This window comes from Salminus brasiliensis, chromosome 13 (genome assembly GCF_030463535.1).
Source record: "Salminus brasiliensis chromosome 13, fSalBra1.hap2, whole genome shotgun sequence".
In the NCBI taxonomy this organism is placed as follows: domain Eukaryota; kingdom Metazoa; phylum Chordata; class Actinopteri; order Characiformes; family Bryconidae; genus Salminus; species Salminus brasiliensis.
The window spans coordinates 114,622-141,393 of record NC_132890.1 but is presented as its reverse complement, the minus strand read 5'-3'; the positions used below and the strand labels follow the sequence as shown (position 1 = coordinate 141,393).

The following is a 26,772-nucleotide window of genomic DNA, read 5'->3' as shown; positions in this document are numbered from 1 at the left end:
AACAGCAGTTCTGCTCTTCCTGATTCCCTCATACCAGCGCCACCCCCACTACCATGTCACGATCACTGCTGCATGGAGGATAGTCCACCACCTGGTCCGGTGATGGTCCATCTCCACTGATAAACAGGGGCTGATAAATTGTGCAGCAGCAGAAACATCTCCACTCCGTAATTATAAACCCACCTCCAGCAGCTGGGTGGTAGAAGTTCTTGATGAAATGGTGGATAGGGTAGATGGGGGTACGTGCAGAGCATAACTCAGCAGCTCGTGTGCAGACACACCTTCCAGTGTCCTTTCTAAAATTAGGATTTCTCCTCAGGTGGGGGCGGAGTGTTTCCAGAATCAGACTGAGAGAACATCTGTGGAGAAAACAAAGATTAGCCACAACCAGGTGAGTGTTGCACCATTGACCTTAATGCAGTAATTGACCCCATGACTGGGCTGAAATGGAGAACGCCTTTGAAAAATTAAGCTAGCGAGACTGTTCCTGGAGCCCCATCCCTGGGAGACTAGGACTAGTTTGTTCTGATGATGTCTAAAAGTCTCAGGGAGCATTATTACCCACCATTCTTCTGGCAGACCTATAGCTGCCCGCTGACGCTGTAATAATGCTCAGTTAACGGTTAAGGCCAAACGCAGCCACTGCTTTACGAACATGACGGAGAATAAACTCAGGCAGAAATGAAGATTTTGGCCTCACAGACGCCTCCGTTTACCCCGCTGCCTCCGCAGCCTTTGTTGTAGTAAGTACTTTATGACGACCTCCTCCTCCGCCGTCACCATGTTTGTTGTCAGAAACGTTTGACTCTGAACTGCCCTCTAGTGGATCTATTCCTTAACATCCATGCTGACGTAAAGGACACATTTCTGTATGTGAAGCGAGTATTAATGTTTCTGAAGCAGTTTTAAAGACGCAGTGGTTCTTCTTGTGGTTTAGAAGAAGCGTGTTCTAGCCTTCCCTCTTGCATCCTGGTAGGACGAAAGGAGATCTACTAATAGTTAATAGTGAATGGTCTTTAGTCGCTCCAGCGACATGCAGAGAGCTTCAAATCATGAATTTAGCCCTTACTGGAAACGATGACACTAAGTGTCATCAGTAAAATCTACAGTTCACCTAATCTTCAGTGAATCCAAAATACAGACCTGGAGACCAGATTCAGAGTCCAGGTTTAAAGACCTTTGGTGTAGTGTCAATTCTATGCCGATGACTGTTCTTGACCAAGACTCGCTAATATCATATTTGAATTCTTCTCTAAGACAATACGACTGGATTAAACCATAGAGGCCGTACATGCACAGTGAAAGTAACTGAACGGATCTGTAGTGGCTGAGCAGCTGAACAGATCTCCCTCTGTAATAGAAGTAGATTCAACACCTCACAACCAGCTACCCTGAATCCCCACCAATAACAGTCGAATCTCCTCTAGTGAAATGAATCCAGCTTAATCCTTAGAAATCAAAGGTTATTACTTTCGCTCTGCTTCACTAATTCAACACAATTATGTAATTACACACAGTCCTGAGCAGGTTTTAGTCCCCTGTGAAAATTACAATAAACAGCTGCTGATCTGATTAGTGAGACTTTATCTCCTCAGTAAATCACTGATATTAGAATAAACACTAATAATAACACTCCTACAGAAAGTGGAGGAGGTTCTCCATCACTGTGTTCATCATTAGAACATCTCCAAAGTTCTCCTCATGGAGTCTAGTATTATTTAGAGTTCTCCTCAGATCAACACCTGGTTTGATGGTAAATCAGGGCTTAATGATGGTAAATCAGGTGAGCTGCTGCTGCTGCTGCTGCTGATGATGGAGTTGAACACATCCTCCACGCTGTGCTGGCTGGACTGGGGGGCGTCCAGGAGAACCCTGGAGGAACCGAGCTCTGTTCTTCAGACTAGCTCACCGACAAGATCTCACTACTTTCTTTCTTCAGAATGAGAAGCTCTTGTTTCTCCTTTTTACTGGATTTATGTTCAGCTGCATCTGTTCTGATGAGATCTGGAGCTTCTACAGGGGGGGTGGGGGCTAGAGGAATGGGATTAGGAGACTAACTCCAGACTGACCTCTGGACAGTTCTAATTAGATCCAAGTTAATAAAGATTCTAAATGTTGTTTTAACAACAAGACATAAAAAAGGCAAAATGCACAACAGCACCTTCTTCAGTTCAAAGTTCAGATAATTCTAAAAGTATATAACAGATAAATGTGCTTTTTGTTTGAGTAATAAATAGCATTAATAAATGACATCATGCTTTCATCATCATCAGCTATAGCTACAACGTATAAAGGGAACACTGAGCTCTTATTATCTCTCTCCTCCCTATTTAACCGAATGAAATGTCAAGCCCTGCTAAGCTTAGAGCCTTCTCCATCATACTCTGTTTGGTCAGATCGATATCTGGGCCCTGCAGTGACGGCCCGTACGAGGCGGTGTGTCAGCCTTACGGCCAAAAATCATCCTGAATGAACAGACATCTCAGAAACGGGGGAACAGCTGCATCCCTGTGTGCTCTTTAAATCCGCTTCCTTCCTTCCTCTAACCTGTGACACCTCCGCCTCTCGCTCTTCTGTCCCGCAGCCCAGGACCCCAGAGAGCAGTGGACACGGCAGGGCACGGACGCCGGCAGACAACGGCAAGACAGAGAGCGCCCTGGAAAAAACACACATGGACAAACACAACTAAGAGACACTGAGTTAGCAGATCTTCTGCATGGTAGAGATGAAGCCAGATCAGTTTAAGACCCCCTATCTCTCACTCACAGAGCATATAGGCACACACACACACAAACACACACACACACAAACACACACACACACACACACACACACACACACACATTCCTGTCATGGAAAGAAGCAGTGCTTTGGATTTCATTGGTTCAGATGTGTCAGGTGATTTCACAAGAAGAAAATGTCTCCGTCCTAAAAAATACCTCCATAAATCTCCATTTCTGTCATTCCTCACTTTTCTCCATAATGTGAATCTGGCAGTAGTTCTTTATACTGTATCAGAACTTCATGATGATCAATAGAAATGTTCCAAACTGACTGAAAAGCAGCTGATCAAGTTGAGTCAGGAGGCTTTTACTGTCATTTCAGCTCTGTACAAACAGTGAAATGATTTCCAGAACAGGTGCAACAAAAACACTACAGCACAGGACAGACTGCAGAAAGCGCAACGTGCAAGACAACGTTCTGGAGATACGAGGGTTTGTGTGTAACACGTGTAACCTTCATGTGCAGAGGAACACATTAAATCACTTAAATCCTGAGCACTGTTTCTTTTCAGTGCACTCATAAACACACACACACACACAAACATACTTGCTGTATGTAACACTGCTATTGTAGAAAAGGAATCCCCTACGTACAATTCTGATCTTTCTCGATGAATCCAACAGCATAGTACAACGGCATGCACTCTAGACTTTTAGGGTTTGATTTTGAGGTAAAAATGGTTCTGGTCGTTTCTTTTCTAACTGTTCCTTTCTTTGTTATCTGTTTTATTTCTCCAAAATTGAGGACACAAACTTTCTTTGAGTTGTGATGTTTGTAGTTTGAGAATACTTTCTGGTCTGGCATCGGAAGACCAGAGGCGTATTCACGAAGCCTCTCAGAGCAGGAGTGCTGCTGTTGGGTCAGTAGATGAAGCTGGCGCCCGGCACCGCGTATGAGCGCTCCTGGTGTCGGTTGCTTTGTGAACGCAGGCCCAGAACTTTCAGTGCTAAAAATGACGTCCCAAACTGAGCAGGAAGAGCACCGTCAAGAGCCAGGCGGTGAAGGTTCGGTCTCCGCGTGGTGTAGCAAAGGTTAATTTACTCGCCCTCCATATTCTGAAGTATTAGTAACTGGAGTTGGCTGGCCAACTTTCACCGTTGAATATTTCGGAGCTTTCGGTGCCAGAGTTAAAGAGAAAAACCCGACTCACAGTGAGTCGTCTCCCTGAGAATGATGTGCCATGCACTGAGTACTTAATCTACTGCTACTGTACATGTCTCAGTTTCTCTACTTTCTTGTGTCCTTTCAATAAACCGTGATTTTCGCTAAATGTGTGAAGAATAAATGGTTATTTGTGAAAAAAAGAGAATGAGCCTCATCACTGTTCCTGCATGTCCCTGTATTCCCCCTTTTGTTTCAAGCCACGTCTGCCTTCATTAGCGCCTTTGGTGACTGTGGGGAATTCATTATGCAGATGTTACAGCACAATGTCAATTACCCAAATCTCTTCATAGCAAACGGCTTCAGCGGGGAACCTTGTCACGAAGCTCCGAGCAGGTTGCTTTCTCTGCTTTTTGTCAACATTCAACTTCAGTTGTGCAGAAGTTTTGAAGTTTTCCTTCAAAAAGCATCAAGGTAGCTTTGCCGGAGATGCCTTAATGAGACGGCGGAAGTAGGGTTGAAGATAATGAGTGGTTGTTCTGAAACTTCACACCCGCAGCTCTGCAGCTCCCTGGCCTGACGTTATATACACAGTTATGGTCTGGAGTAAATGTAGAAATGGCGCTAATGAAGAACGCTCTGGCTTTCTCTGTCAATAGTGACAGCATTCTGCCCAAAGAGAAACTCCATCGGGGGAAACGTTCAGACGCACGCCGGACCAAAACACGGTAATTGAGGATCATTTGCACCTGATGCGCTTTGTTGTTGTCTTTAACGTGAGATCATCTGGAGGAATCCCTGATAAATTGCTGCACTGAAGGAAATGTGCATCAGCGCTTCCTCTGATCTACTGCTCTCTCACCTAATAACCCTCTCACATTGCCGCTCGTGAAGCCAAGGCTGCGAGAGACAAAGTCATTCAGTTTGGGAACAGCCAATTTACCTGCAGCCTCTCTGCCTCTCAACATACTGCGAAAAATAAGTGCTAGCCTTAACTCCAAAGCGCACTTTCTCAAAATCTCATGAATAAAAATGAGGTGTGATCAAAAACTTATTAATGTCAGACTCTCTAAAAAAGCCTGGCGGAGAAGCAGCGTACGCATGATTTAATTTACACGGGGAGAGGGGTTGATGTGTCACAAACTTTTTAAAGTGGAGTGTTACTCCCTCACGCCCCGTGCTCACCCAACAGGGCGTTCATTTAGCATCCAGCTAATTACTCCAGTCTTCTGTGCTCAAACCGTTCCACGTTGATTAACATTGTTGATGGTGATTAAAAGCCTTCCTGACCCAATTAGACGGCCTGTGCCAACGGTACACACACCGAAGCATGGTGCAGAAAATCCCTTAGCGTTTACGCTACCCTTGAAAAGATGCAGAGTGCATTAAAAGCTACACAACCAGACCTTCTGCTCCCCTGATCAGTCATGGAGGGGCTGGAGGAGGAGGACGAGTGGCAGAACAAAGGAATCGGTCTCACAAAGCTTTATGCACTCAAAACTACTTTTACCCACTTCAAACCTCATGCCACACTCCCCGTTCCATCCTGATAAAAGCAAAGTAGGAAGATTATTTATGGAAGAAAATGACTCAATATAGCCATTAAACTTTCTCCATCATCTCGTAAACAAGACCAGACCAGACCAGCCGAGCCGAGCAGAACGGGTCGTCATCAGCCTGTTTTTGAGAGCAGCTATGGCCGTCATCAGACAGACCAGAACTCTGAGACATCACAGACTGCACAGCAGCAGAAAGCTGGTCTTACACACACTCACACACTCACACTCAATGAGATGATATTTTGGGCATAATGCACACAGCGTTTATGTAAACATGGGACTAATCTTTTCCTCAATAATACAGTGCCTCTTAAAAGAGCCCATCCACTTGTAATATTAGCAACATTAGCGCTGATGTGCTATCCTATAAATACCATCTCTACTTTGTTCACAGGTCCAAGTCTGCAGAACCTCCACCACCCCGTCACCTCCTTTCCATCTCTTAGTCCTGGCTCCAGATATCAGAGGGGAGGGATTAGCTTCCTACCACAAGCAGAAGCCACCTGAACTCCAGAGTTCCCTCCCCTCTCTTCAGTCATCATGCTGATGGAATGGGCCGGACTAGCAATTAGCTTTTTGTACCAGTTCTGAGAGTTTTGAGATGACTCTTATTAGCGTAGCACAGCATAGTCAACCAGACTGGGAAACTGAGGTTATCCACTGTGCCACACAACATACACTGTAGAGAATTTGTCACATTACGTTCATATTACATTAATGTTTTACTTACTATCATACTGCATGCTTACTATCTATAATACTGTGTCTACAATATATACAATATTTACCAACTACATTTACAACCAAAGTAAAATCATTGGGTTTTTTATGATGCGGACCCGTTCATTTTCTCTGTACAACAAATTAGATCTCTGAGTGATTCTCTCTGTTGACACATCTTGGTACAAACGAAAGAAGAGAGAAAGGACACACACCAGTCCGCACTGCTGTGAATGAAATGGTCCGTTAAATGTCCCTCTGCAGCCACATGGCAGAAATTTCATTTCTCAAGTTTGAGTTTTCGCTTCTTCACTAAATCAAATCACACATCAATGCTCAAACAAGGTCATCCTCAACCATCACACACACACATACACACACAGGTCTGTTCTTATGCAGACTCCATATTTACTGCATATATATATATACAGATGAGCTAAAACTTTAAAACCACCTGAGTTATATGCTGCTGGCCATCTACATGCCACTAAAACAGGTTAAGCCTCTGAAGGTTCTGAAGATGGTATCTGATTTTTGCAGATACTCAAAAACTAGCACAGAGCTTTATCCAGTGTTAAGTCAGTACACATGTGACACCAGTGTGAAATGTAACCGTTAGAGCTGAGTTTATTTTATTTGTGTGAAAAGCACCTATGAATATACCATATGAATAAATTAGGTTAATAATCATTACTGGTGAAAAAAGGGAACAAACACTAGAATAATAACAGATGTGTGAATCCACAGTTCATTCTCTCGATTCTTTCCTAGACATCGTTATTTTGTCCTTTTGCTGCAATCATTCATCATTCGCTTGTAGTGAGCAGAGCTTTCTAGAAGTTATGGCTGGAGTCAATTCGCTAAGCTCTGACGGTATTAAAGGTCAACAGCATAATCCATCTAAATAGCACTCGGCACAATCTGAGCCCACCAGCTAATTAAACGCTCTCACACTAATTAGCCATACTGCCCCTCCCTCCTTTAACACTCAGCTGCCTGCTCATTAACCAGCGCTACCAGACATGTCTACTTACCTCCTTATCTCAATTACATGACTGGAGCTACTTCTACCACAGTCAGTCACAACTGTTCACAACTTCACTCCAGTCTTTCTCTGGCATTTTCTCTCTTTCTTGGAACTGGTCACCTGATCGTGGGAGATCTGGACAGTTTGTGTGTGTCATCTCTACTCCAGAAGCAAACTAACTGCTAGCTTTAGCTGCACTACCATCTTGTTTTTCAGCAGGCTGTTAATTACACAATGGAATTATGGGTGTCCAGCCCTTTCCCTGCTTCTATGCTTCCTTCATTTAGTTCTGCTGCACTCACTGATGACACAGGGGTTCGGTTGGGCTCACAGCTTGTACAATCTCTATAGAAAAGCACTGTCAATAGAACAGGCTGCTCTGGACTCTCTGGCAGTCACATATGAGAGTAAAGCCACCATGCCTAATATTAAATGTTGGCTGGAGTGGTATAAAGCCCTCCGGCATTCAAGCTGCATTCACTAGAGTGATGGAGCTACATCCAATACCTCTGGGATGAGTTGGAGTGGCAGAACTAATCATCCAATGTCAGTACCTGACCTCATCACTGCTCTCATAGTGGGGTGCAACCAAATACTTACAGCTATGTTCCAACAGCATAAAGCCTTGCCAGAAGAAGATGAGCAGAGGCTACTACTGTAGTGAACGAAGAACAAGCATCTGGTTAATACCTTTTTTATTTTGGAAGAAACATGGAACGAGCAGGTGTCTACAAACATTTGGACATTTAGTATTTCTCTAAGAAACACTCTGCACAAGTAACCTAAATCAAAAATCAAGAATGTTGGAGTGGGTTGCTTTTTTTTTTGCTTGCATTAGTGGTCTCCAAAGCAGTGGTCTCCAACTCTCCACCTGTAGAGCTCCTGAATTTCCTTCAAACGCAGGAAGCAACCCTAATCTACCAAGCTGACCGTTGACTGGCTGGATGGAGTGTGTTGGAGTTGGGTTAGAGTTGAAGCCTGCAGGGCGGTACGGGAGCTCTCCAGGCAAAGGGATAGAGCAATGTTACTCAGCATGACTGTCACTGTCTCCGGTGTTCATCTCATAGCTATCTGGCCAGCCTGATTATCTCACTGAAGCTCATAAATAATGAATGAATTTAGAAAAACACGGCAGAAAGAGTGAAAGTACAGTTTCCAGGCTGGGCTGATCCCTCACCCCTTGTCCTCAACCTCATTTTAAGTATTAAAACTGTAAAGTGCTGCGATTTTCTACACGCCTCAGCTGCAGGAAACACTGAGAGTGTAAAACAGTCAGCGGATTAGTGCGGCACACACACCGCTCTGCTAAACAGCAAACTCCTTTGAAGTCAACACTTAGCCGTCTGTGTAAATCACAGGAGACTTCAGAGCTGACAGCTATCCATTAAACATCATTTTCAAGTCCTGATTTAATGCCACGCTAAACCCCTCTCCTGGGCTAAGGGCAGCGCAGTAACTATCGACTGTCGGCCTCAGTGCTATTCTTCACCACATCCCCACAAACTGCTGCGATTCTGAACCATCAGCACTTCTGCCACTTGCTGAGCATCTTCTCAGAACGTATGAGTCTTAATTAATATGATAGACTCGCAATGAATTGGGGAAAAAACTCTCTCTCTCTCTCTCTCTCTCTCTCTCTCTCTCTTTCTGGGCCTGAATCATGTGATAATAAAGATGGTGGCAAGAAACCTAATCCAGGAGGAGACTGCTGGAGCTGCTCGTGGCTGTTATCTCCAGCTGGGTTGATTTAATAAGCACTGGAGGACAGTACCGTATTAAATCTCGCTTTTCTCTCTAATAAGAAGCTACATGAAGTGAGACGGGGTAAATGCCCCTCCCCCTCTTTGGATGTAGATAATGTGTAGAATTTTCAACTCTTTATTTGGTCAGTGTGAGTAAAAACATAATTTTGGAGGGAGAAGATGAGTTTCAGTGCTTCATCTACTGCAAACAAGAATCAGTTGAGAAGAGAAAGCATAAATAAAGTCAAGTGTGAAATGAAATAGCATAAAAAACTATAGCCCTAATGAAGTGTCATATGTGGGGGAAATATTCCATGGCAGAGGCGCCCGATCCTGGTCCTGAAGATCTACAGCCCTGGAGGGGTTCATCTCAGCTCTAATCTAAAAGACTTAATCCAGGCAGTGATGGTCTTCAGGGGCATCTCAGTATGTTGGATCTAAACTCTCCATGGCAGAAGATCTCCAGGACTAGGACTGAGCACCCCTGCCCCCGGCCATCACCATGATTCTATTTTATCCACATCATCACCTTGGGAAAGACGAGAGCAAGAACAGAACCAATTATCTTTTGAATGACAGGACCATGTCCAAGTAGAGTCTGGTGGAGAAATAAAGGAAATCAAGAGGCTCCATTAACTGAGCAGTTTGCTGTATCTTCTTGTTACGCTTCTTACTGATCTTTGAGGTCACAGTTTCCATGTCCTAGTTCGGTTACAGGTTGTGTTTAAGCAGCTGATGTCTTGTCCTGGTGTCTTGTCTGTAGTGCTGGCTGTTAATTTGAGTAGTTGCTGTTTTCTAGTATGTTTTGTTTCTTTGTTTTATTCTATATTTTCTTTTGTGCATTAAAACATGACCCCCCCCCCCCCACACACACACACACACATATATATATATATATATATATATATATATATATATATATATATATATATATATATATATATGTAGGAACATACACACACACCCTTTATATATCAGCTAAAGTGATTATTTCTTTTTTTAATTCTACTTTGATTATTGAAATTCCCTTCCAGTGCTTTTCTTTCCCAAATTGATTCTGCTGTAGTGTTCTTTTGTTTGTGTTCGCGTTTCATGGATTGACTGATTATTTTTTCATGTCTGGGCTCAGGTGTGCTTCAGAATTACTTTCTGCCATATTGCTGTGTTTATGCTTCTCAGGGAAAAAAGTCACTTCTATCCAAACAGCATTTATTTGCAGCTATAAACTGCAACCTTGAGTGTGTTTACAGCCTGTTAGACGAAACAGTTTCTGCCGTCAGCTGCTGCAGTTGGCCAAGGATGAATTGACAGCGAAAGCAAAAAGCAATTAAAACCCTGTTTGATAATATCATCATGGCTGAACATTTAAATGATCTTGAATTGATCTTTAAATGATCATTTAATGCAGTGTCTGTGTGCACAGCTATGCTGCGGTTCCATGTGGACTCACTGGTGTAATTCAGTGTGCTTTGCCATTAGGAATTACTTGTGTAATTCTACAGTGGCAAAACAGATCTGTTCATTAGAAATACACCATTTCAGCTGGAACCTTCAAATCCTGAAAACCCTTCTCATTTTCAGTGAAACCACATCTATGTAAATATGGGCACTTCTGGTCTTATCACTCACCCTGAAGCTACAGCAACTGAAGGACCTGTTCTGTTGAGATGACTATCTGGCTCTGCCACTTTGATAGAGCACACATACCCTCTCAAAATCACTTCTACAGGTCCTTTCAATTTAAATGAATTGTAATCAATATTGTAGATAAAAGCAATTACACGATTGGGTCTGTTAAAACTGTCTGTATTTGACTCTGGTAGTGATGGTAGATGTACAGTAGTGTAAGGAGCTGTGTATGCCAGAGGCTGCCTCCATACACACTCCTCATGGCGATATTCCCCAGCCTTTTTACAGCTTTGGAAACCTGGGGATCACCATTCCATTATAATGAGTCCAAGAGGGGGCAGCAGGAGATCCGCTCAGTAGTGTTTCACTCTTCTTCCTTGTCTTATGGTATCTTCATGATAAGAGTTGAAGTAAAGTTCACGTCAATAGAGTCATTTGGGGAATTATTGCATGCAGTGCAGCATGCACTTCATCCTTTTATGACTATCCTCCACACTTCTCTCAGACATTCGAACTGTCCGAATAAAATATTAGCACACTGTGTACACTCTCAAAACATCTTACGTCATGCCAGGTGTAAGAGTTCCATTTTTTTTTATTTTTTTCTGCTTATACTGTTATCTTACTGTAACAATCCAAGTTACTAGGTTTTAATACAGTAATTAACTGATCATTAACATTTACAGAAAAATGCTTTTTGGCTAAGAGAAACCCTATATTATAAATTCATCCCTTAGCCCTGGGCATGTACCCCAAACCCTTAAATAGCTGTCATAAAACCTTTAATCAAGAAACCAAACCTTGACCCCAGTGTATTGTCTAATTACAGACCCATCTCCAACTTAACATTCATATCTAAGATATTAGAAAAAGCTGTGGCCCAACAACTCTGCTTATACCTGAGTAAAAATTACATGTATGAGAAATTCCAGTCTGGATTTAGACCAAATCACAGCACAGAGACAGTCCTTCAGACCCAATCACAGCACAGAGACAGTCCTTCAGACCCAATCACAGCACAGAGACAGTCCTTTGGACCCAATCACAGCACAGAGACAGTCCTTTGGACCCAATCACAGCACAGAGACAGCCCTTCAGACCCAATCACAGCACAGAGACAGTCCTTCAGACACAATCACAGCACAGAGACAGTCCTTCAGACCCAATCACAGCACAGAGACAGCCCTTCAGACACAATCACAGCACAGAGACAGCCCTTCAGACACAATCACAGCACAGAGACAGTCCTTCAGACCCAATCACAGCACAGAGACAGCCCTTCAGACACAATCACAGCACAGAGACAGTCCTTCAGACCCAATCACAGCACAGAGACAGTCCTTCAGACCCAATCACAGCACAGAGACAGCCCTTCAGACCCAATCACAGCACAGAGACAGCCCTTCAGACACAATCACAGCACAGAGACAGTCCTTTGGACCCAATCACAGCACAGAGACAGCCCTTCAGACCCAATCACAGCACAGAGACAGCCCTTCAGACCCAATCACAGCACAGAGACAGTCCTTTGGACCCAATCACAGCACAGAGACAGTCCTTCGGACCCAATCACAGCACAGAGACAGCCCTTCAGACCCAATCACAGCACAAAGACAGCCCTTCAGACCCAATCACAGCACAGAGACAGCCCTTCAGACCCAATCACAGCACAGAGACAGCCCTTCAGACCCAATCACAGCACAGAGACGGTCCTTCAGACCCAATCACAGCACAGAGACAGCCCTTCAGACCCAATCACAGCACAAAGACAGCCCTTCAGACCCAATCACAGCACAGAGACAGCCCTTCAGACCCAATCACAGCACAGAGACAGCCCTAGTAAAGATTACAAATGATCTCCTTCCTGCCTCTGATCAAGGCTATGTATCTTTATTAGCTCTACTAGACCTCAGTGCAGCCTCTGATACAGTAGATCACACTATTCTACTAGAAAGATTAGAGAACATGGTTGGAATCACAGGAACAGTTCTATCTTGGTTCCATTCTTATCTAACAGGACGCTATCAGTTCGTAAAGATAAAAGATTTATCTTTAAATTACACAGAAGTAAGATATGGAGTTCCACAAGGCTCTATTCTAGGACCGCTATTATTTACATTATACATGTTACCACTGGGCTCAGTTATAAGCAGACATGGCGTTAATTTCCACTGTTATGCAGATGACACACAGCTTTATATATCAGCCAAACCTGATGATAAATTTAGATTACAGAAAATGGAGGACTGTGTAAAGGATATAAAACTCTGGATGTCACATAACTTCCTTCTCCTCAACAGTGACAAAACCGAAGTTCTCCTTTTAGGTTCAAAAGACTCTAGAAATAAACTTAATATAATATAAACTTAATAGACTTAATGTTAGACTTGGCCGATGCTTCCATCATTCCTGGTCTAGCAACTAAAAATCTTGGCGTCATATTCGACTCAGATTTATCATTTGAGCAACATATAGCTAATATTAGTAGAACAGCCTTTATGCAGCTTAGGAACATCTCCAAACTAAGAAACACCTCTCCACAGGACGCAGAAAAGCTAGTACACGCTTTTATCACCTCAAGGCTAGATTACTGTAAGGCACTACTGTCAGGTTGTTCCAGCAGGAACCTCAATAAACTTCAGCTGGTGCAAAATGCAGCAGCCAGGGTTCTTACTAAACCTAGAACATCTGACCATATCAGTCCAGTTCTAGCAGCACTTCATTGGCTCCCAGTTAAATTCCGTATAGAATACAAAATTCTTCTATTAACATATAAGGACCTACATGGCCTCGCTCCTGAGTACCTGCAGGATCTTATAGTATATTATGAACCATCAAGACTACTTAGATCTCAGGGTGCTGGCCTCTTACTCGTTCCCAAAATTCAGAAAACCTCAGCAGGGGGTCCCCTTGGTTCCTCCCAAGGTTTCTTCCTCCAGCTCTGAGGGAGTTTTTCCTTGCCACTGTCGCCGTTGGGGCTCACTGGGGGTCTTTGATCCTTCATGTCTTACGTTATTTTCTTCTTTTCTTCTCTGTCTCTGTCTTTTATTAATCACTATTTATGTAAAGCTGCTTTGTGACGACATCAGTTGTAAAATAAATGACATCAGCTCTACAAATAAATCTTAAAGACTTGACTTGACTATACATTTATGGCAGTTAGCTGACGCTCTTCTCCAGAGTGACTTACACGGTTACAGATGTAGTGTTAGGAGTCGTGCCCAAGGACTCTTTTTGGTGTAGCGCAGCATAGCCGCCTAGACCGGGAATCAAACCCCAGTCTCCCGCATTGTGCACCAGTTCACTGGTAGGTACTGGTGCTATTCGACCGGTGCTATGCAACCAATGTGCATCAGAGAGATGCAGCAAAAAATGTAGGACACGGTTTTTAGGAGCATTTTAACAAAACACTAAAATATGTGGTTTAAACCTAATGCTGCTCATTGCTCAACAAACACCAACCCAGCGGTGAAGCATGGTGGTGTCAGCAGTGTGTTGTGGGAATGCTTGTACTTAGCAGGGATTGGGCAGCATGGACGGATGGATGGACGGTGCAAAATGCAGAGAGATACTGCAAGACAACCAGCTTCAGTCTATCTAAACCCAAAACTTCACTTTTCAATAGGACAATGATCCCAAACACAAGACTAAACAACACAAGAGCGAACAACAACCAGGTGAATGCTCTACAGGGCCCAAGCCAATGTCCAGATCTCAGTCCAACCAAGAATCTGAGAAAATGAATCTTTGAAAATAGCAGCTCATGAGCATCATTCAACCAACCTGAGCCACCTGGAACAGATCTGCAGGAACGACGAGTGAAATCCTTCCAAACGAAAAGCCTTACTGCAGCAAAAGCTGTTTCTACCCAGTTCCTGGTGGTCTGAAGGGGTGAATACTTATGCATGCAGCATTGTTCAGTTTTCAATGTTTTTACAAATAACGATTTTTGACTTTAAGAGCAGACGGGTTTCCAATAAAATACTGTCTGAATATTCCAGGCCCATATTTTTCTGAGGTCAGTTTGGTTATTTCATTCTGAGCTCGCCTGTGGCCTGTGCTGCTCGGACCGATATGAGAGTGGTAAAACTGATTTAGGAGGAGGAGAAGAAAACAGACCCCATTTTTCTGGATTGCTAATATTTTCTGTCTTGTTATTGTTGTGATCCATATGGATTAGCGTCCTCTGTAGCCACAGAGACCACGAGGGTTTGCTGGAGAGTTTGACATTGCAACCGATTACATCACTGGCCTCTTATCCTCGTGCTGTTTGAGGTGGACGACCAGCATATTGGTGTGTGTGTGTGTGTGTGTGTGTGTGTGTGTGTGTGTGTCAGTTCATTGATCTTTGTGCTCTCTCTGTCGGCTCTGGTGTTGCTCTGGATCTGCTGCTGGTGACACTGCCAACAGGGCCAGAAGCAGGAGGAGAGGAGAGGATCCATTCTGCAGGAACGGTGAAGGCATGTGTCTGGTGTGTTTGTGCTGTGTTACAGGGTTGTGTCTGAAGAGGACAGGCCAAAAACTCCCAGACCTTCCGCTACACTAAACATGAAGGTCTGGGGTCAAACCAGCAGTCTTCTGTTCCCAAGCCTGCTCTTCTAACCTTTAGACCACAGCCGCCCTGAGGGTTAAAGAACATCTATATAATGTAACGATTCTGTAGGAATTCATGATTTGCTTTGTTTCTGAGCAGAAGTGCAAATGTAGCCTGACAAGAGGGTGAGGGGCAGGAGACGAGAGTGTACACCCAGCAATACATACATAAAACTAGATGGAGAATGAATGGCCATCGTCATCAATCATGATATCTAATAGACATTTTCTTTTCATTCTATCACAGGAATAATGTGTAAAAACCTCACTGTTTGTTTTAAATAATAATAAAGAATAAACACACAGTCAGGTGAAAATAAGCATACTGCAAATACAATACAAATAATCTAAAAATATGGCAGCAATATGCATATATATATGTGTGTCTGTATATATAAAAGTATGAACATACAGTATATTTTATATTCTGTTTACATGACAGCAGCAGAACATGTGACACTTCAGCAGGAGGAAATGGAATATTACTGAGAGAAGCAGCAATGATATCAACCTACAGAATATAATGGACGTGAGAGTGTGATAACAGCAGCAGGTTATGAAATACAGTACAGCTCATGAGCCGATAGCGTTTACACTGATCTGCAGAGTGCAATTCACGTTAGTTCAGTTGTCTGTGTGTGTTTACGACAGTGTGTTACTTGGCTTGTTTTGATCTCTGTTCTTCTTTGTTTAGGGTCTAGATTATGATGATCTTATTCTGTTTATTTTCAGTCATTACTTGCATTTATGTCTGCCTCCACCTTCCAACTCCACAACTGTGACAATACGGGACCGTACAGATGGAAACTTCAGGTCCAGTAAAAAAAATCCACTTTTCCATTTTGTTCCAACTGCCCAGGGGTGGACTTTTTCCAGGACAGTGTGAATGTTGGGTGAAGAGAAAAGGAGACGAGGTAGTAAAATATAGTGTAGGAATGATAAGGTCATTACCTGTAAATCTGCCTTCCTCCTCAACGTTTGACATCTTGAACTAACTTTAAAAGTCAAGCACTCCCTCTGAACTTCTCTCATCTCCATGGAAACAAGAGCTTGCGCAACATGCACAACCTTCACTCGGTAAACCCTGTCCTTGCTGCAAGGACCAAACTGCGATGTTGTCTGTGATGACAGCTTGGCAGTTTCAGCTGAATACTCTATTCTGTTCATCCACCACTAACAGAGTGATGTGATGAGTCTGCGTGAGGGCGGGTCGAACTGTTCAAAACTGGGATAAATCTCTCAAGGAACAATTCACTAATTCTGTAATCACTCCGCAGCCCTGCGTTAGTCCTTAATCACCACGGCTCAGCTTATTCCCTATGGAGCATGCTGTGTATAATCATAATGTGGATCATATGTTTGATATTCTACTACATCTCCCTGGGTCAAAATAGCAGAGAAGCCAAGAATAATTATGGCATTAAAGATGATTAATATGCAATTAAAGGTATGCTAATTAAGATTGTCTCAAAGATTTTGCAGTGTCTTCAGTTGCTGTTGTGAGAATAAATACGCACAGAGCATTCATGGTGTAAAAGAATCCAAACAATAGTACGCACTTTTGAATTTTGATGAATTTGACCTGCTGGAAAGCATCCTTATAGAAACTCCTGAATACACTTTAGTACAGCCTAACCCTAACCCTGATCTGATCTTAACCCTAACCTTAACCTCAACCCACAACCTAACTCTAACCCTGATCCTGATCCTGATCCTAACCCTAACCCACAAACTAACCCTAACCCTAACCCTGATCCTAACCCTAACCCATATCCTCTACAGCAGCTGGTTGAGGGTGGTGAGATGGTCTGTATTAGAGACGTTAGATGATCGGGGAATTCTCAGGTGAACATCTACAGATCTTCAAACACAGTGAAGAACAGCTGAATTCAGTGGACGTCTCTTGATGATCTGCTGAAAGTTCAGATGCTGCTCCATCACTGAGATGTTGCTGAGATGTTACTCAGAGGGTTTCATCTAGACCCTATAGGGTCACTATTTTAGTTCCCTCCTCTGAAGCTCACTGCAGGAGGAGGTAAAAGCTGAGTGTTTTAAAGGCTGCAAATATTGATCTTAATATTTCACTTCCTGTAGTCGTCTCATCTCCCTCATTTGTTGTTTGCTTGAATGCCGTGAAATTAGAAATGGTCCTGGCCTCTGTGGAGACTCGCCCAGTGTTCTTCCTGGTCTCTACCTGTCCACTGACCTCCAGGTCACTGAGTATCTTTTGAGTAGCTGGCCTACCTTTAATTAGATATCTGATGCAAGGGATTTCTCCAGTTCAGCTCCCCCGTTCAGGCTCTTCATCTCAGATTCCTTTTCATATTCATTTTCATTCAAAGCAGCCTTCAAAGCTGGTGTCAGAATCCACCACGCTAACGGAGGAGATGCTGTAAGGCATGGGGAAAAAGAGTGCCCTCCAGACACTGTGCATGTGTCGGCGTGATTGCATCATTTCCTCCGTTTACGTTTGGCAGGAATGGGCGAGTGTGCTTCACTCTCTGTTTTTCCCTCAAGAATGCAGCGGCTGGCAGGTGAAGTGGGAAGTGTTTCTGAACTGATCTTAGTGTAGTGGGCGTATCATGATGCAACAGTGACGTCTTTATGCTTTCTCTTTCATGCGGGAGGTTTGAGGATGAATATTTTGAAAGATTAAAAGTGTTTTGCATGCAGGAGTTTAGGCTGAAAGTTGAAGCTTGGGAGTGTTGGTAATATTCTGGAGAATAACTGGAACAATTCCTCATTGACTGTCAAAACATATTCTTGAATCTGAAGGTAGATGCCTATTAGGATTGAACTGTGTAATTGAGGAAGCATTCCAGAAATCCAAAGAGCAAAGATTTCAGTTTCCTCTGCCAAGAAGTAATCCTCAGTGATCATAGCAGAAGTCAATAGAACCACTAGAACTTCCCTAGCTTTGTTGAAAGAAGGCACTAACTCACATTTTGGGCCATCTAATAATAATTGGACAGTGTGAAATAAAAAATGTAGGGTCCAGTGGGGTCAAAGCTTTTTTTAAATAGCAAGAAGAAGAAGAAGAAGCCCTGAGAGGAACCAAGATTCAAACCTATCCCAGCTCCAGGGACTCTACATACCTTTTGTAACATGAATGCTAAAGTATCCCAGTGTGTCCCCGACTACAACAAAGGACAACATAATCAGCTGTGTGTCTGCAGGTGTGACCAGAAAATTAATCAAATATGTTCAAAATATCTCCCAGGATAGACCCATTCAAAACACAAACTGGTTATCCATGGAAAGACTGGGAGAAGAACTGAGTGAAAAATGAATTTGTGATGGTCATCAAAAAGTAACACTGATCTCCAGGCTTCTAAACATCTAAGTGGCAAAAACTGTGTAGTTAGGGATCAGAGAGAGCTTTATAAATGCATGTGTTTCATTTTATTTAAATGAATCTGAAGAGCTGTTTTTATCCCTGCTTTGATCTTTAATTACCATTTCATAAAAAAACACGAGCAAGAAATGATTGCAAGTAGTTCGATAAGTCTTTTCACCATCCAGTTCAGAAGCCGCAGTGCTGCTTGTTGTTTTGTAGAAAAAAGAGAACAGTCTGCTGCCACAGAACATTTAAAATTCAGAGCACATTCCCAAATACAGAACTATTACCAAGAAAAACACTCCAATAATGAGGGCAAACACTGTGCAAACACTCCAGGGAAGAAAATATTCATTGCCGCCAGAAATGTGTGGGGGAATTAACCGGACAGACGTGCAAGACCAGAACTTCCCAGATAAACTTTAACAAATAAGCCTCAATAATATGAAAGAACTTGTTTAAGAGTTTGCTGGAAATACACTGGCAGGAATGATCTTTGAATTTGTTCCATATCTGCATACAAAGTCTAATCAGGGTTAATGTCTAAAAATAATACTTACACACATACACACACTTCCAGTCAAAAGCTTGGACACAGCTAGGGTGTTCTCTCATTAGCTTCATGAGAAGCTTCCTGGGGTGCTCTTCAACAGGGCTGAAGAACTAGGTCTTTGTGCTGAACGTGCCTGCTGAGGACGTGTCTGCAAAATGAAAACTATTTAGATGTCCAACAAATACATTATAAACATGTGCCTTTGGAGTGTGCCCAAACTTTTGATTGGTAGTATAAAACATGCAAACAGAGTGGTGTTTCTATGTTGAAGAGTGTTACAATGAAATGCAGAATTTACAAGGACATTTTTGTCCAGTAAAAAAAAACACATGAACACATTCTTAATTCCTTCTTAAATTTCATTCATAAATAAAGAGTGTGCAAATAATTTAGTATGAACTGCAGAATTAAACATCCAGAAAATCTAAAATACTGAATGAGAACAGCTTACTGATCTAAGCGTTTCTTCTTCTGCCTGTAAAAACACATCCGCTCCCTCTTTAATCAGCGGATCCAGATTCAATTGACATGTACTTTCATACTCGTCTAGTGCCGCAGTAATTTTGCTTTCTAGGTACACATCGAGTTTGACAGGTCTTTGATAAGACTGTGAAAGTGTATCAGAAGATTCAAAATCCAAAACTCCAGTTTTATAGAAGCAGAATTTCACATTTTAGACTAAAAAGAATGATTGATTAACCCCACCACACCCCACACCATCCCACACCACCCACTACACCCATCACATGGTGATAGTGAGTGTAAGAGATGTAGTGGCTGAGTTTATTTCTACATACTGAGCTTCTACAGAAGATTAAACTGCAGTCAGAGGAGAGGCTATGAAGGTTATAGTGGTAAAAAACAAGACTTTCAGCCTCTTTCAAGCTGAGTAAGGGTCAAGTTGAGGAGTGAAGCACAAATGGAGAAGTGGACATTTAGTGAGCAGTGAACCAAAGGTGGACCAAAGGTTCCAGAGAGAGTGAACACTATGAGAGCTTTCGACAGAGACACCATTGAAGCCAAAGCAGAGTTCAGAGATTCTAGAGAGGCTTTAAGACTGATGAGGAAACCTGAGAATTCTTCATCCTTCTTCATCATTTTTACTAAAAGGCATGAGTGAGGCTGATGGTGAGGTTTGTAATGGTTCTAGGTTCCACACTCTGTCTTTCTGTGTACTGACTTGTTCTGTCCTGCCTCAGTCTCTGATCTGTCTCCCTCTGTCTTCCCAAATTCTTTCCACTGTTCTGCATTACTGGTAGATTACAATACTGTTACTCTTAGAGAGCAGGAATTATATTTAAAGCATTTAAAACATACATTGTCTCAATATGGATCTTCCTTTCTTGTTCTTGACCATGAAACAGCTGACTGTGCAACTCTGACCATGAGATTGATCAGTGCAGAGCAAGCACGGGGAACTGTGGAAGCATCTAATCACACAACTATCAAATTGATGAGTACCCTTCAACTGCACCCAAACAGATCAGACTCGATCAGAAACAGATCTAAAAGCTTAATGTTTTGAGAACAAAGGTTTCACTTGGTGTCAGCTGGTCTAAACAGTCATCATTTATCTGACTGGCTGTGTTCAGGGGCAGAGAGAGAGGCGTGTGTTTGGGTTTTAGAGAGTAATGTAGAAGTAAAGTAATGATCAGGGAGATTCCTCTTCTCTATAAAGTACAGAGAGTAACAGACTGATAGTAAGAAGTAATTAGTCATTTGTAATGGATACCTCTTTCTTCAGCTCTGATTCTGTTCCTTTGCCTGTTTTATGTTGGATGCAGTTTGTGTTTAGTTGCTGTCCAGCTCAGTACCCCTTTCATCTCCTGCTATCTGATGTTCCTGTGTATTGCAATAACATCCAACACTCACACCTCCATCCACTTGCCTCCAGCTCTGTGATCATGATGAGCAGTAGCAAACAACCTGGCAGACTGCAGAAGACAACAGCAGAGGATGACCTAAGAAGACTCCCAATTCTGAAGATGCTGTGCATTATGGAAGGAGATCATTCTGAGGGGAAAATCATGCAAAAGGAAGTCATCAGAGGTTTACCATGAGGTGCAAACCACCAGCGACCCTCAGGAACAGAAGAGACGAGTTAAGTTTTGTTTAAAAGTAACAAAACTTTCCACAAAATATAAAGGTTTTATAACCCATTAAAATAAACCTGAACTAGAGTGTTGGAATGCTGGTTTATTTAGAACCTCCTCAACAGATAAAGTTACAGTCTTGCTCTAAATCTATGTTCCTGTTCTTATATTTAAATAAAAGTTCTTAAATATATAGTTTAATGTTTCAGATTAGTTTTGAGCTGTTATATTGCATTATAGCAGCAGCTTTCATTCTAAGAATGTTCTCTATACTCATTCATCTCATTTACAAACACTGTTGCACTAGAAAGGTCTGGGTGGTGTAGTGTAGTAGGCAACAACAGCACCATTCTCATGGCAGACTGGGCTTCAATTCCCCAGCAGGGTTAGCTACAGCACTCTACACCAATAAGAGTTCTAGGGTAAGACTCCTAATTCTACATTCTCTTACCTATGTTACATGACTCACCTGCAGGAGCTTTGTGTAAGCGTACAGAGAGCCTGAAGTAGTGCAGAGAAGTGATTACAGTGTCTCAGAGCCGCTCTGCAGAAAACAGCAGCCATTTAACTCTCACTGAATTTGAGATCAGCATGTCATATTTCTTGGGAGTCGTTAGACTAGATAATAGATATTGCCATACAAGAGAGGACGAAGCCATCAAGAGTGTGAAGAAAAACAGGAGCTGATGTTTTTATCTGCAGGCTTTTTCATATTTGTCACTGTCAACAGCGGTGAAGCACGAAAACTGATTGCTTACCATCTGTTTTAAAGGTTAGCCTGTGAGAGAACGCTAACCAGTCACTTCATTAATTTTTATACTCTCTGTACGGGGCAAGTTGTGGAAAACCACTAAAGTGTCTGCTGTTGGTGTGAAAGTGGCTTACTGAAAGCAATTTCTCAGAGCATGACCGTGATCTTGTTAGTACGCTTGGTGACTTACAGCGAAGCACAGAGCCTTTCCATACTAAGAAGACTAAATTAGGCAAAGATTGAGTTTTCTTTTTTTTCAAAGCTAAAACCTCACAGCTTTGTATATTTTCTTTGGGGGCTTTACATCTGCATCTGCACTGACTGCATTACTGGTCTGTTCTTAAAACGAACTGTAATTAACCGCCCTGTGCTTCTCGCCATGAGTTCTCCTCAGCAAACAAGCTTCTATCCAGCTGATATCTGAGTTAGAATCTGTCCTGCTGATAAATGAAACATGAAATCTTCAAAACAGTGTTGACCAGAGCTTGACCAGAGTGAAAATAACTGGCAGCCAGTTTTTGGTGCTTTTCTCTTTAAGCATGGTGACGCAAAGACAAAATGAATATGTCCGCTGGGTTCTTACAATTCTAAGATTCTAAGACAGCATTTTTTCTTGTTTCAGGTTTTAAATAATGAAAAAGATTGAGGCTGACAGGCTTCACGTCTCAAGGTTTTGAAATTCATTCATTTGTAAATATCAAAATCCAACATGGGACTAAATCTAAGGCATGTACCAAACACATTTGCTATTTGCTGGACATGTATTAGCCTTTCTGCACACGGACACGTTTGCCAACGAAATGTCCAGGGAGAGAGTTGATAAAATCAATTTGGCAGAAAATGCAAGCAAGAATTGTTACACAGGGCATTTTGTAACTGATCAATCACACAATTTGAAGTTTTTCCTTTTTAGACTAAGCCTAGATTAAGATCCTCTGGTGTTTCTGTGGTTAGGAGAGTGCAGTAGGGTCAAGGCACCATAACTCTGTTGACTCCTGAAACATCACACTCTCCAAATTTGATCTAGCTTTATCTAACTATGGAATGAAACAGTGAGTCATATTAAACTGTAGAATTTATTTTATTGAGTCTTTCTTTTCAGGGGATCATATTGGTTATGACAGGTGGCTGTTAATGGGCTTCTGGGGCAATCATGTTTCATTGTACCATTAGCTCATGCACAAGAAAGCCAGCAAATGATTCATTTGGAGATGGTTTCCTCAAACCATTAGGACAAAATATCAGAATAAATCAGTCAGGTTTCGAGAGAAAACATTAGTTCTGTCAAGTCAACAGTTTCATCCATTGTTAAGAGGCAAAGATTTACAGAAGAGCTTGACAGACCATGGATGGCCACAGTAGAAGATGAACGAAACACTGCCTTTAATCATGAAGAAAGAGCGTTGTAGAGACGCATTACCATAAAAGGCTTCAGCAACAGAAAGGCTAGAATTAGAGACTGACCTGAGAAAACGGGAGAAACAGGATCTGCTCATGATTCAGGGCACGCGGCTCATCTGTGAAACATGGTGTTATGGGCACGTATGGCTGCCAGTGGAGACTGGTTCACTTGTCTTCACTGATGATGCAACAGCAAGCAGCAGCAGAAACAAGATAAACTCCCAAGTAAAGAAACATCTGAATCGGTCTGATCCAGTCAAACGCCTCAGAACTACCGCTTCACCTTGCGGCTGGACAAGCGCCCAAAACATGTTATTTCACTTGTGTGAACTGGTATTACTGAACATCTGCCTGAGAACACATTATAAGAGAAGAACCAAAGTTCTGGAGATGTCTTTGGGTCACTGACTGCAAAAGTCTTGAAAACAGGGCATTTTTTATTTAAGATTATGTTCATTTGTCTGAGTACTTACAGTGAAAATGAGAAAGCTAATGAAATAAGGACGCTATGCAAAGAAATTGAATTCTTTTATGGTTCACATAATGTAGGTTTAAATGGCCTCATAGAGGCTGATGCTCTGCTGAGCTTATTAACTGCTGCATTTAAAATCCCCAGAACATAAATACAGTGCAGACACAGGTGTTTCACTGTCCAGTTCTTTACTGACTGCTCTGTGTGTGATCCTGTTATTTATAACAAATATTGATTAAAAAATGTCATTTGTATTATGGATAAACTGATGGTAAGCATGGTTCCATATTACTGATCTAGTAGTATTTCATTACTGTCATGCTAAAAACACATATCTCCAAAAAGAAATAGCAGCTTTACCTTCTTAACTTTCAATAGACAATTTTATTCCAAGTCGTTTTGGAGCATTTCTATTGGTCCATCCATCATGAAATTCTGATACAATATAAATATTCACATTTTTGAGAAAATATATATCATGTTTATAAAAATGAGATGTAAGTGTGAGGAGCCTTTCAGTTTGTAAATTTGTGAAGTGGTTTCACTCAGTAACTCAGTTCCTATGTAGCACCTGTGTGTGTAAGAGGGTGGAGATGTAAGTGTTTGACATTAAAATGTGATCAGTGTAATATCCACATACAGTACAGTACAGTTCATCCACCTTCATCATCAGCTTAGCTCCACCCTTCACATTAAACTTATATTTTTTAATGTGTTTTAAATGAGGCGCCATACAGTGTAGCCAATCAGAATCAAGCTTATTTACATATTGTAGTCTTATATCAGTAGTAGAAACAGCCTATTTGATCACAGAGGATTATAGGGGACAAACATAAGTGGAAAATTGTAGTGAAAATGAGGGATCTGGTTCCTTTAGAAGGCGACTCGGTTAAGAGAGAGCTTTTTGAACTTGGCTCTGGTGGTCCACTGATGCGCTGCTTTTCTGATTCTGTGATAGTTTAGAGATCAGAGCAATGCACTGCTCTTCTTAAACTTCATTTATATGTTTATTTCACATGTCAGCTATTAAGTGGCATTCCTAAGAAGAGTCAGATGAGTTTTCAAACCGTCCTGGTGGTCTCTTGATTCAATGATTTTTGCAAGGTTTCCCAGCAATTACTGGAGAGACATGACGATGCCTCCTCTTATCAATGATGCTCTTTCAGAATGTATTAATGTCTAAGATTTCATTAAGCATGCTCTTTGTCAGCCTGCTTGCTCTCTCTCTCTCTCTCTCTCTCTCTCTCTCTCTCTGTACTTTTCCTATGTTGTGTAAAGTCTGGTATTTGGAATCTGTCACTGTCATCATCTGCACATTTCTAATGAGATCCACCTTTTCCAAAGCTAAGCAGAGGGGTTCTGAGGTGAACACTGATTTGGGGAGCCAGTAAGACAAAAGTACACAAAACATATGCTCATGATTAATAATGATCATGATGAAAGATCATAAATAAGTGATTAATTTATTTTTTGCCCAGTTTTTTCCCAGTTTATTCAGCTGTGAAGATTTGGAATATTTATCCCTGATCTTTAGCACTAAAAACGTCTACCACTGAACATTTTGTTGTCCATTAGTGTAACATATTCTCGTTCTTGGGCTAAATGAAAACGTCTTGACTCAATTTTGCTACGGTATTTAAAGTGTTCAGGGCATTAGCCATTAACCTTGAACACAAAGTCATTAGAGTTGCATTTAGTCTGATTTAACTTCTTAATCTTTTAAGCATGTGCAATGCTCTGCATCCGCCAGACTGTGAGAGACCGCTATTAGATAACGTTTCTGCTGGGTTTTACGAACCCATACTTTATTAAAATTCCTTTTCCACCACAACACATTTTTAATATTTATGAAAATTCCACTTAACTGCTTTAATCACTGTCAATCTCAGTGTTGTATAGACTACAAAAAAGTAGAAACTATTGATCATGTAGCTCCGTCAGATCCCAGTCATGTCTGCAGCCACCATGTTCTCCCTAATAGAAACTGCTGATAAAATAATAGAACATAATAACTGTACAGTACTTTTATTATAGAAGTGAAGAAAACATATACACGAATGATTCCTACTTCTACTCAAGCAGTGTGTTCTGAAGAACATTTCTGCTTTCACTCAAGTGCTGGATTTTTGTACTTGGCCACATTCCCCATTGGTTTCTGGACACAAGTGCTCATCTGCATGGACGAGTCCACGCTGCACTTCAGCTAAATCATGTCCACTCCTCTGGAAGATCTACACAAATCTATAGTCATTTTTCAAGGTCACGTCTGCTGCGGATCTTGACTCAGCTCTTGGGTGAAATCCGTTCAGGACTTTGTGCTTGACAGCCCATCAGCAGGAACTTAGATTAAAAGCCTGCTAATGCCCCTTAATGCTGCTTTCCTCATGTTTCTAGGCATTCTGCTCTCACCTCTCAAAGAAGATTAAGCTAGACAAGAGAAAAGAGCTAAACTCGCAAAACTTATTCACGTCTTCCAGCTTTATTTAATTAATAGCCCCACATTAAAATGCCTTTGTAGTCGGCACATTAAAAAGGGCCTTCTGTACAGTATGAAGGTGAGCGTGCTGTACTGAAAGCTTTTTAATAGAGTTTCATTTCCATCTGAAAATAAAACACTTCTGCACACTTTGCATTTCCCAGTGTCCATTCAGAAAGACCTCCTGATTCTCGATAAAGCTGCAGTACATGCTTGGTGTGTTTTAATAAAGTTCTTCAGTATTGTGAATACCTCTTGAACATCTGTTAGGTCCTTCTGTGTCACCCATTAAAGCAGACCAAAAAAATGAACTACACGTTTAAACTCTAAACCACTGACCATGAAAGAGTGTTAGATCTCCAGGTTGACAAAAAAGCACGTGTCTAGCATCTGGGACATCCACCTTTTTACAGTTTTTATAACTTTGTGTATTTTTGTAGCACATGTATACTCTGCTTAGGCTGGCGATTAAATACTTACTCCAGCCAGAGACACAATTCGGTCTCTACTGGTTGCACATGGACTATTTTGAGG

At 41.8% G+C, this 26,772-nt stretch overlaps 1 protein-coding gene across 1 annotated transcript in view; it reads left to right on the top strand.

The window, feature by feature from the left end:
* luzp2 (leucine zipper protein 2) overlaps positions 1-3,278 on the top strand; it is a gene marked incomplete at its 5' end in the record, with an annotated part of 41,160 nt that extends 37,882 nt beyond the window's left edge. Inside the window, 2 exons of the mRNA XM_072695470.1 lie at positions 320-391; positions 2,585-3,278. Of these exons, the coding sequence (XP_072551571.1) occupies positions 320-391; positions 2,585-2,689 (177 nt within the window). The remainder of the gene's footprint in view (positions 1-319; positions 392-2,584) is intronic.
* Between the last annotated feature and the right edge of the window lie 23,494 nt (positions 3,279-26,772).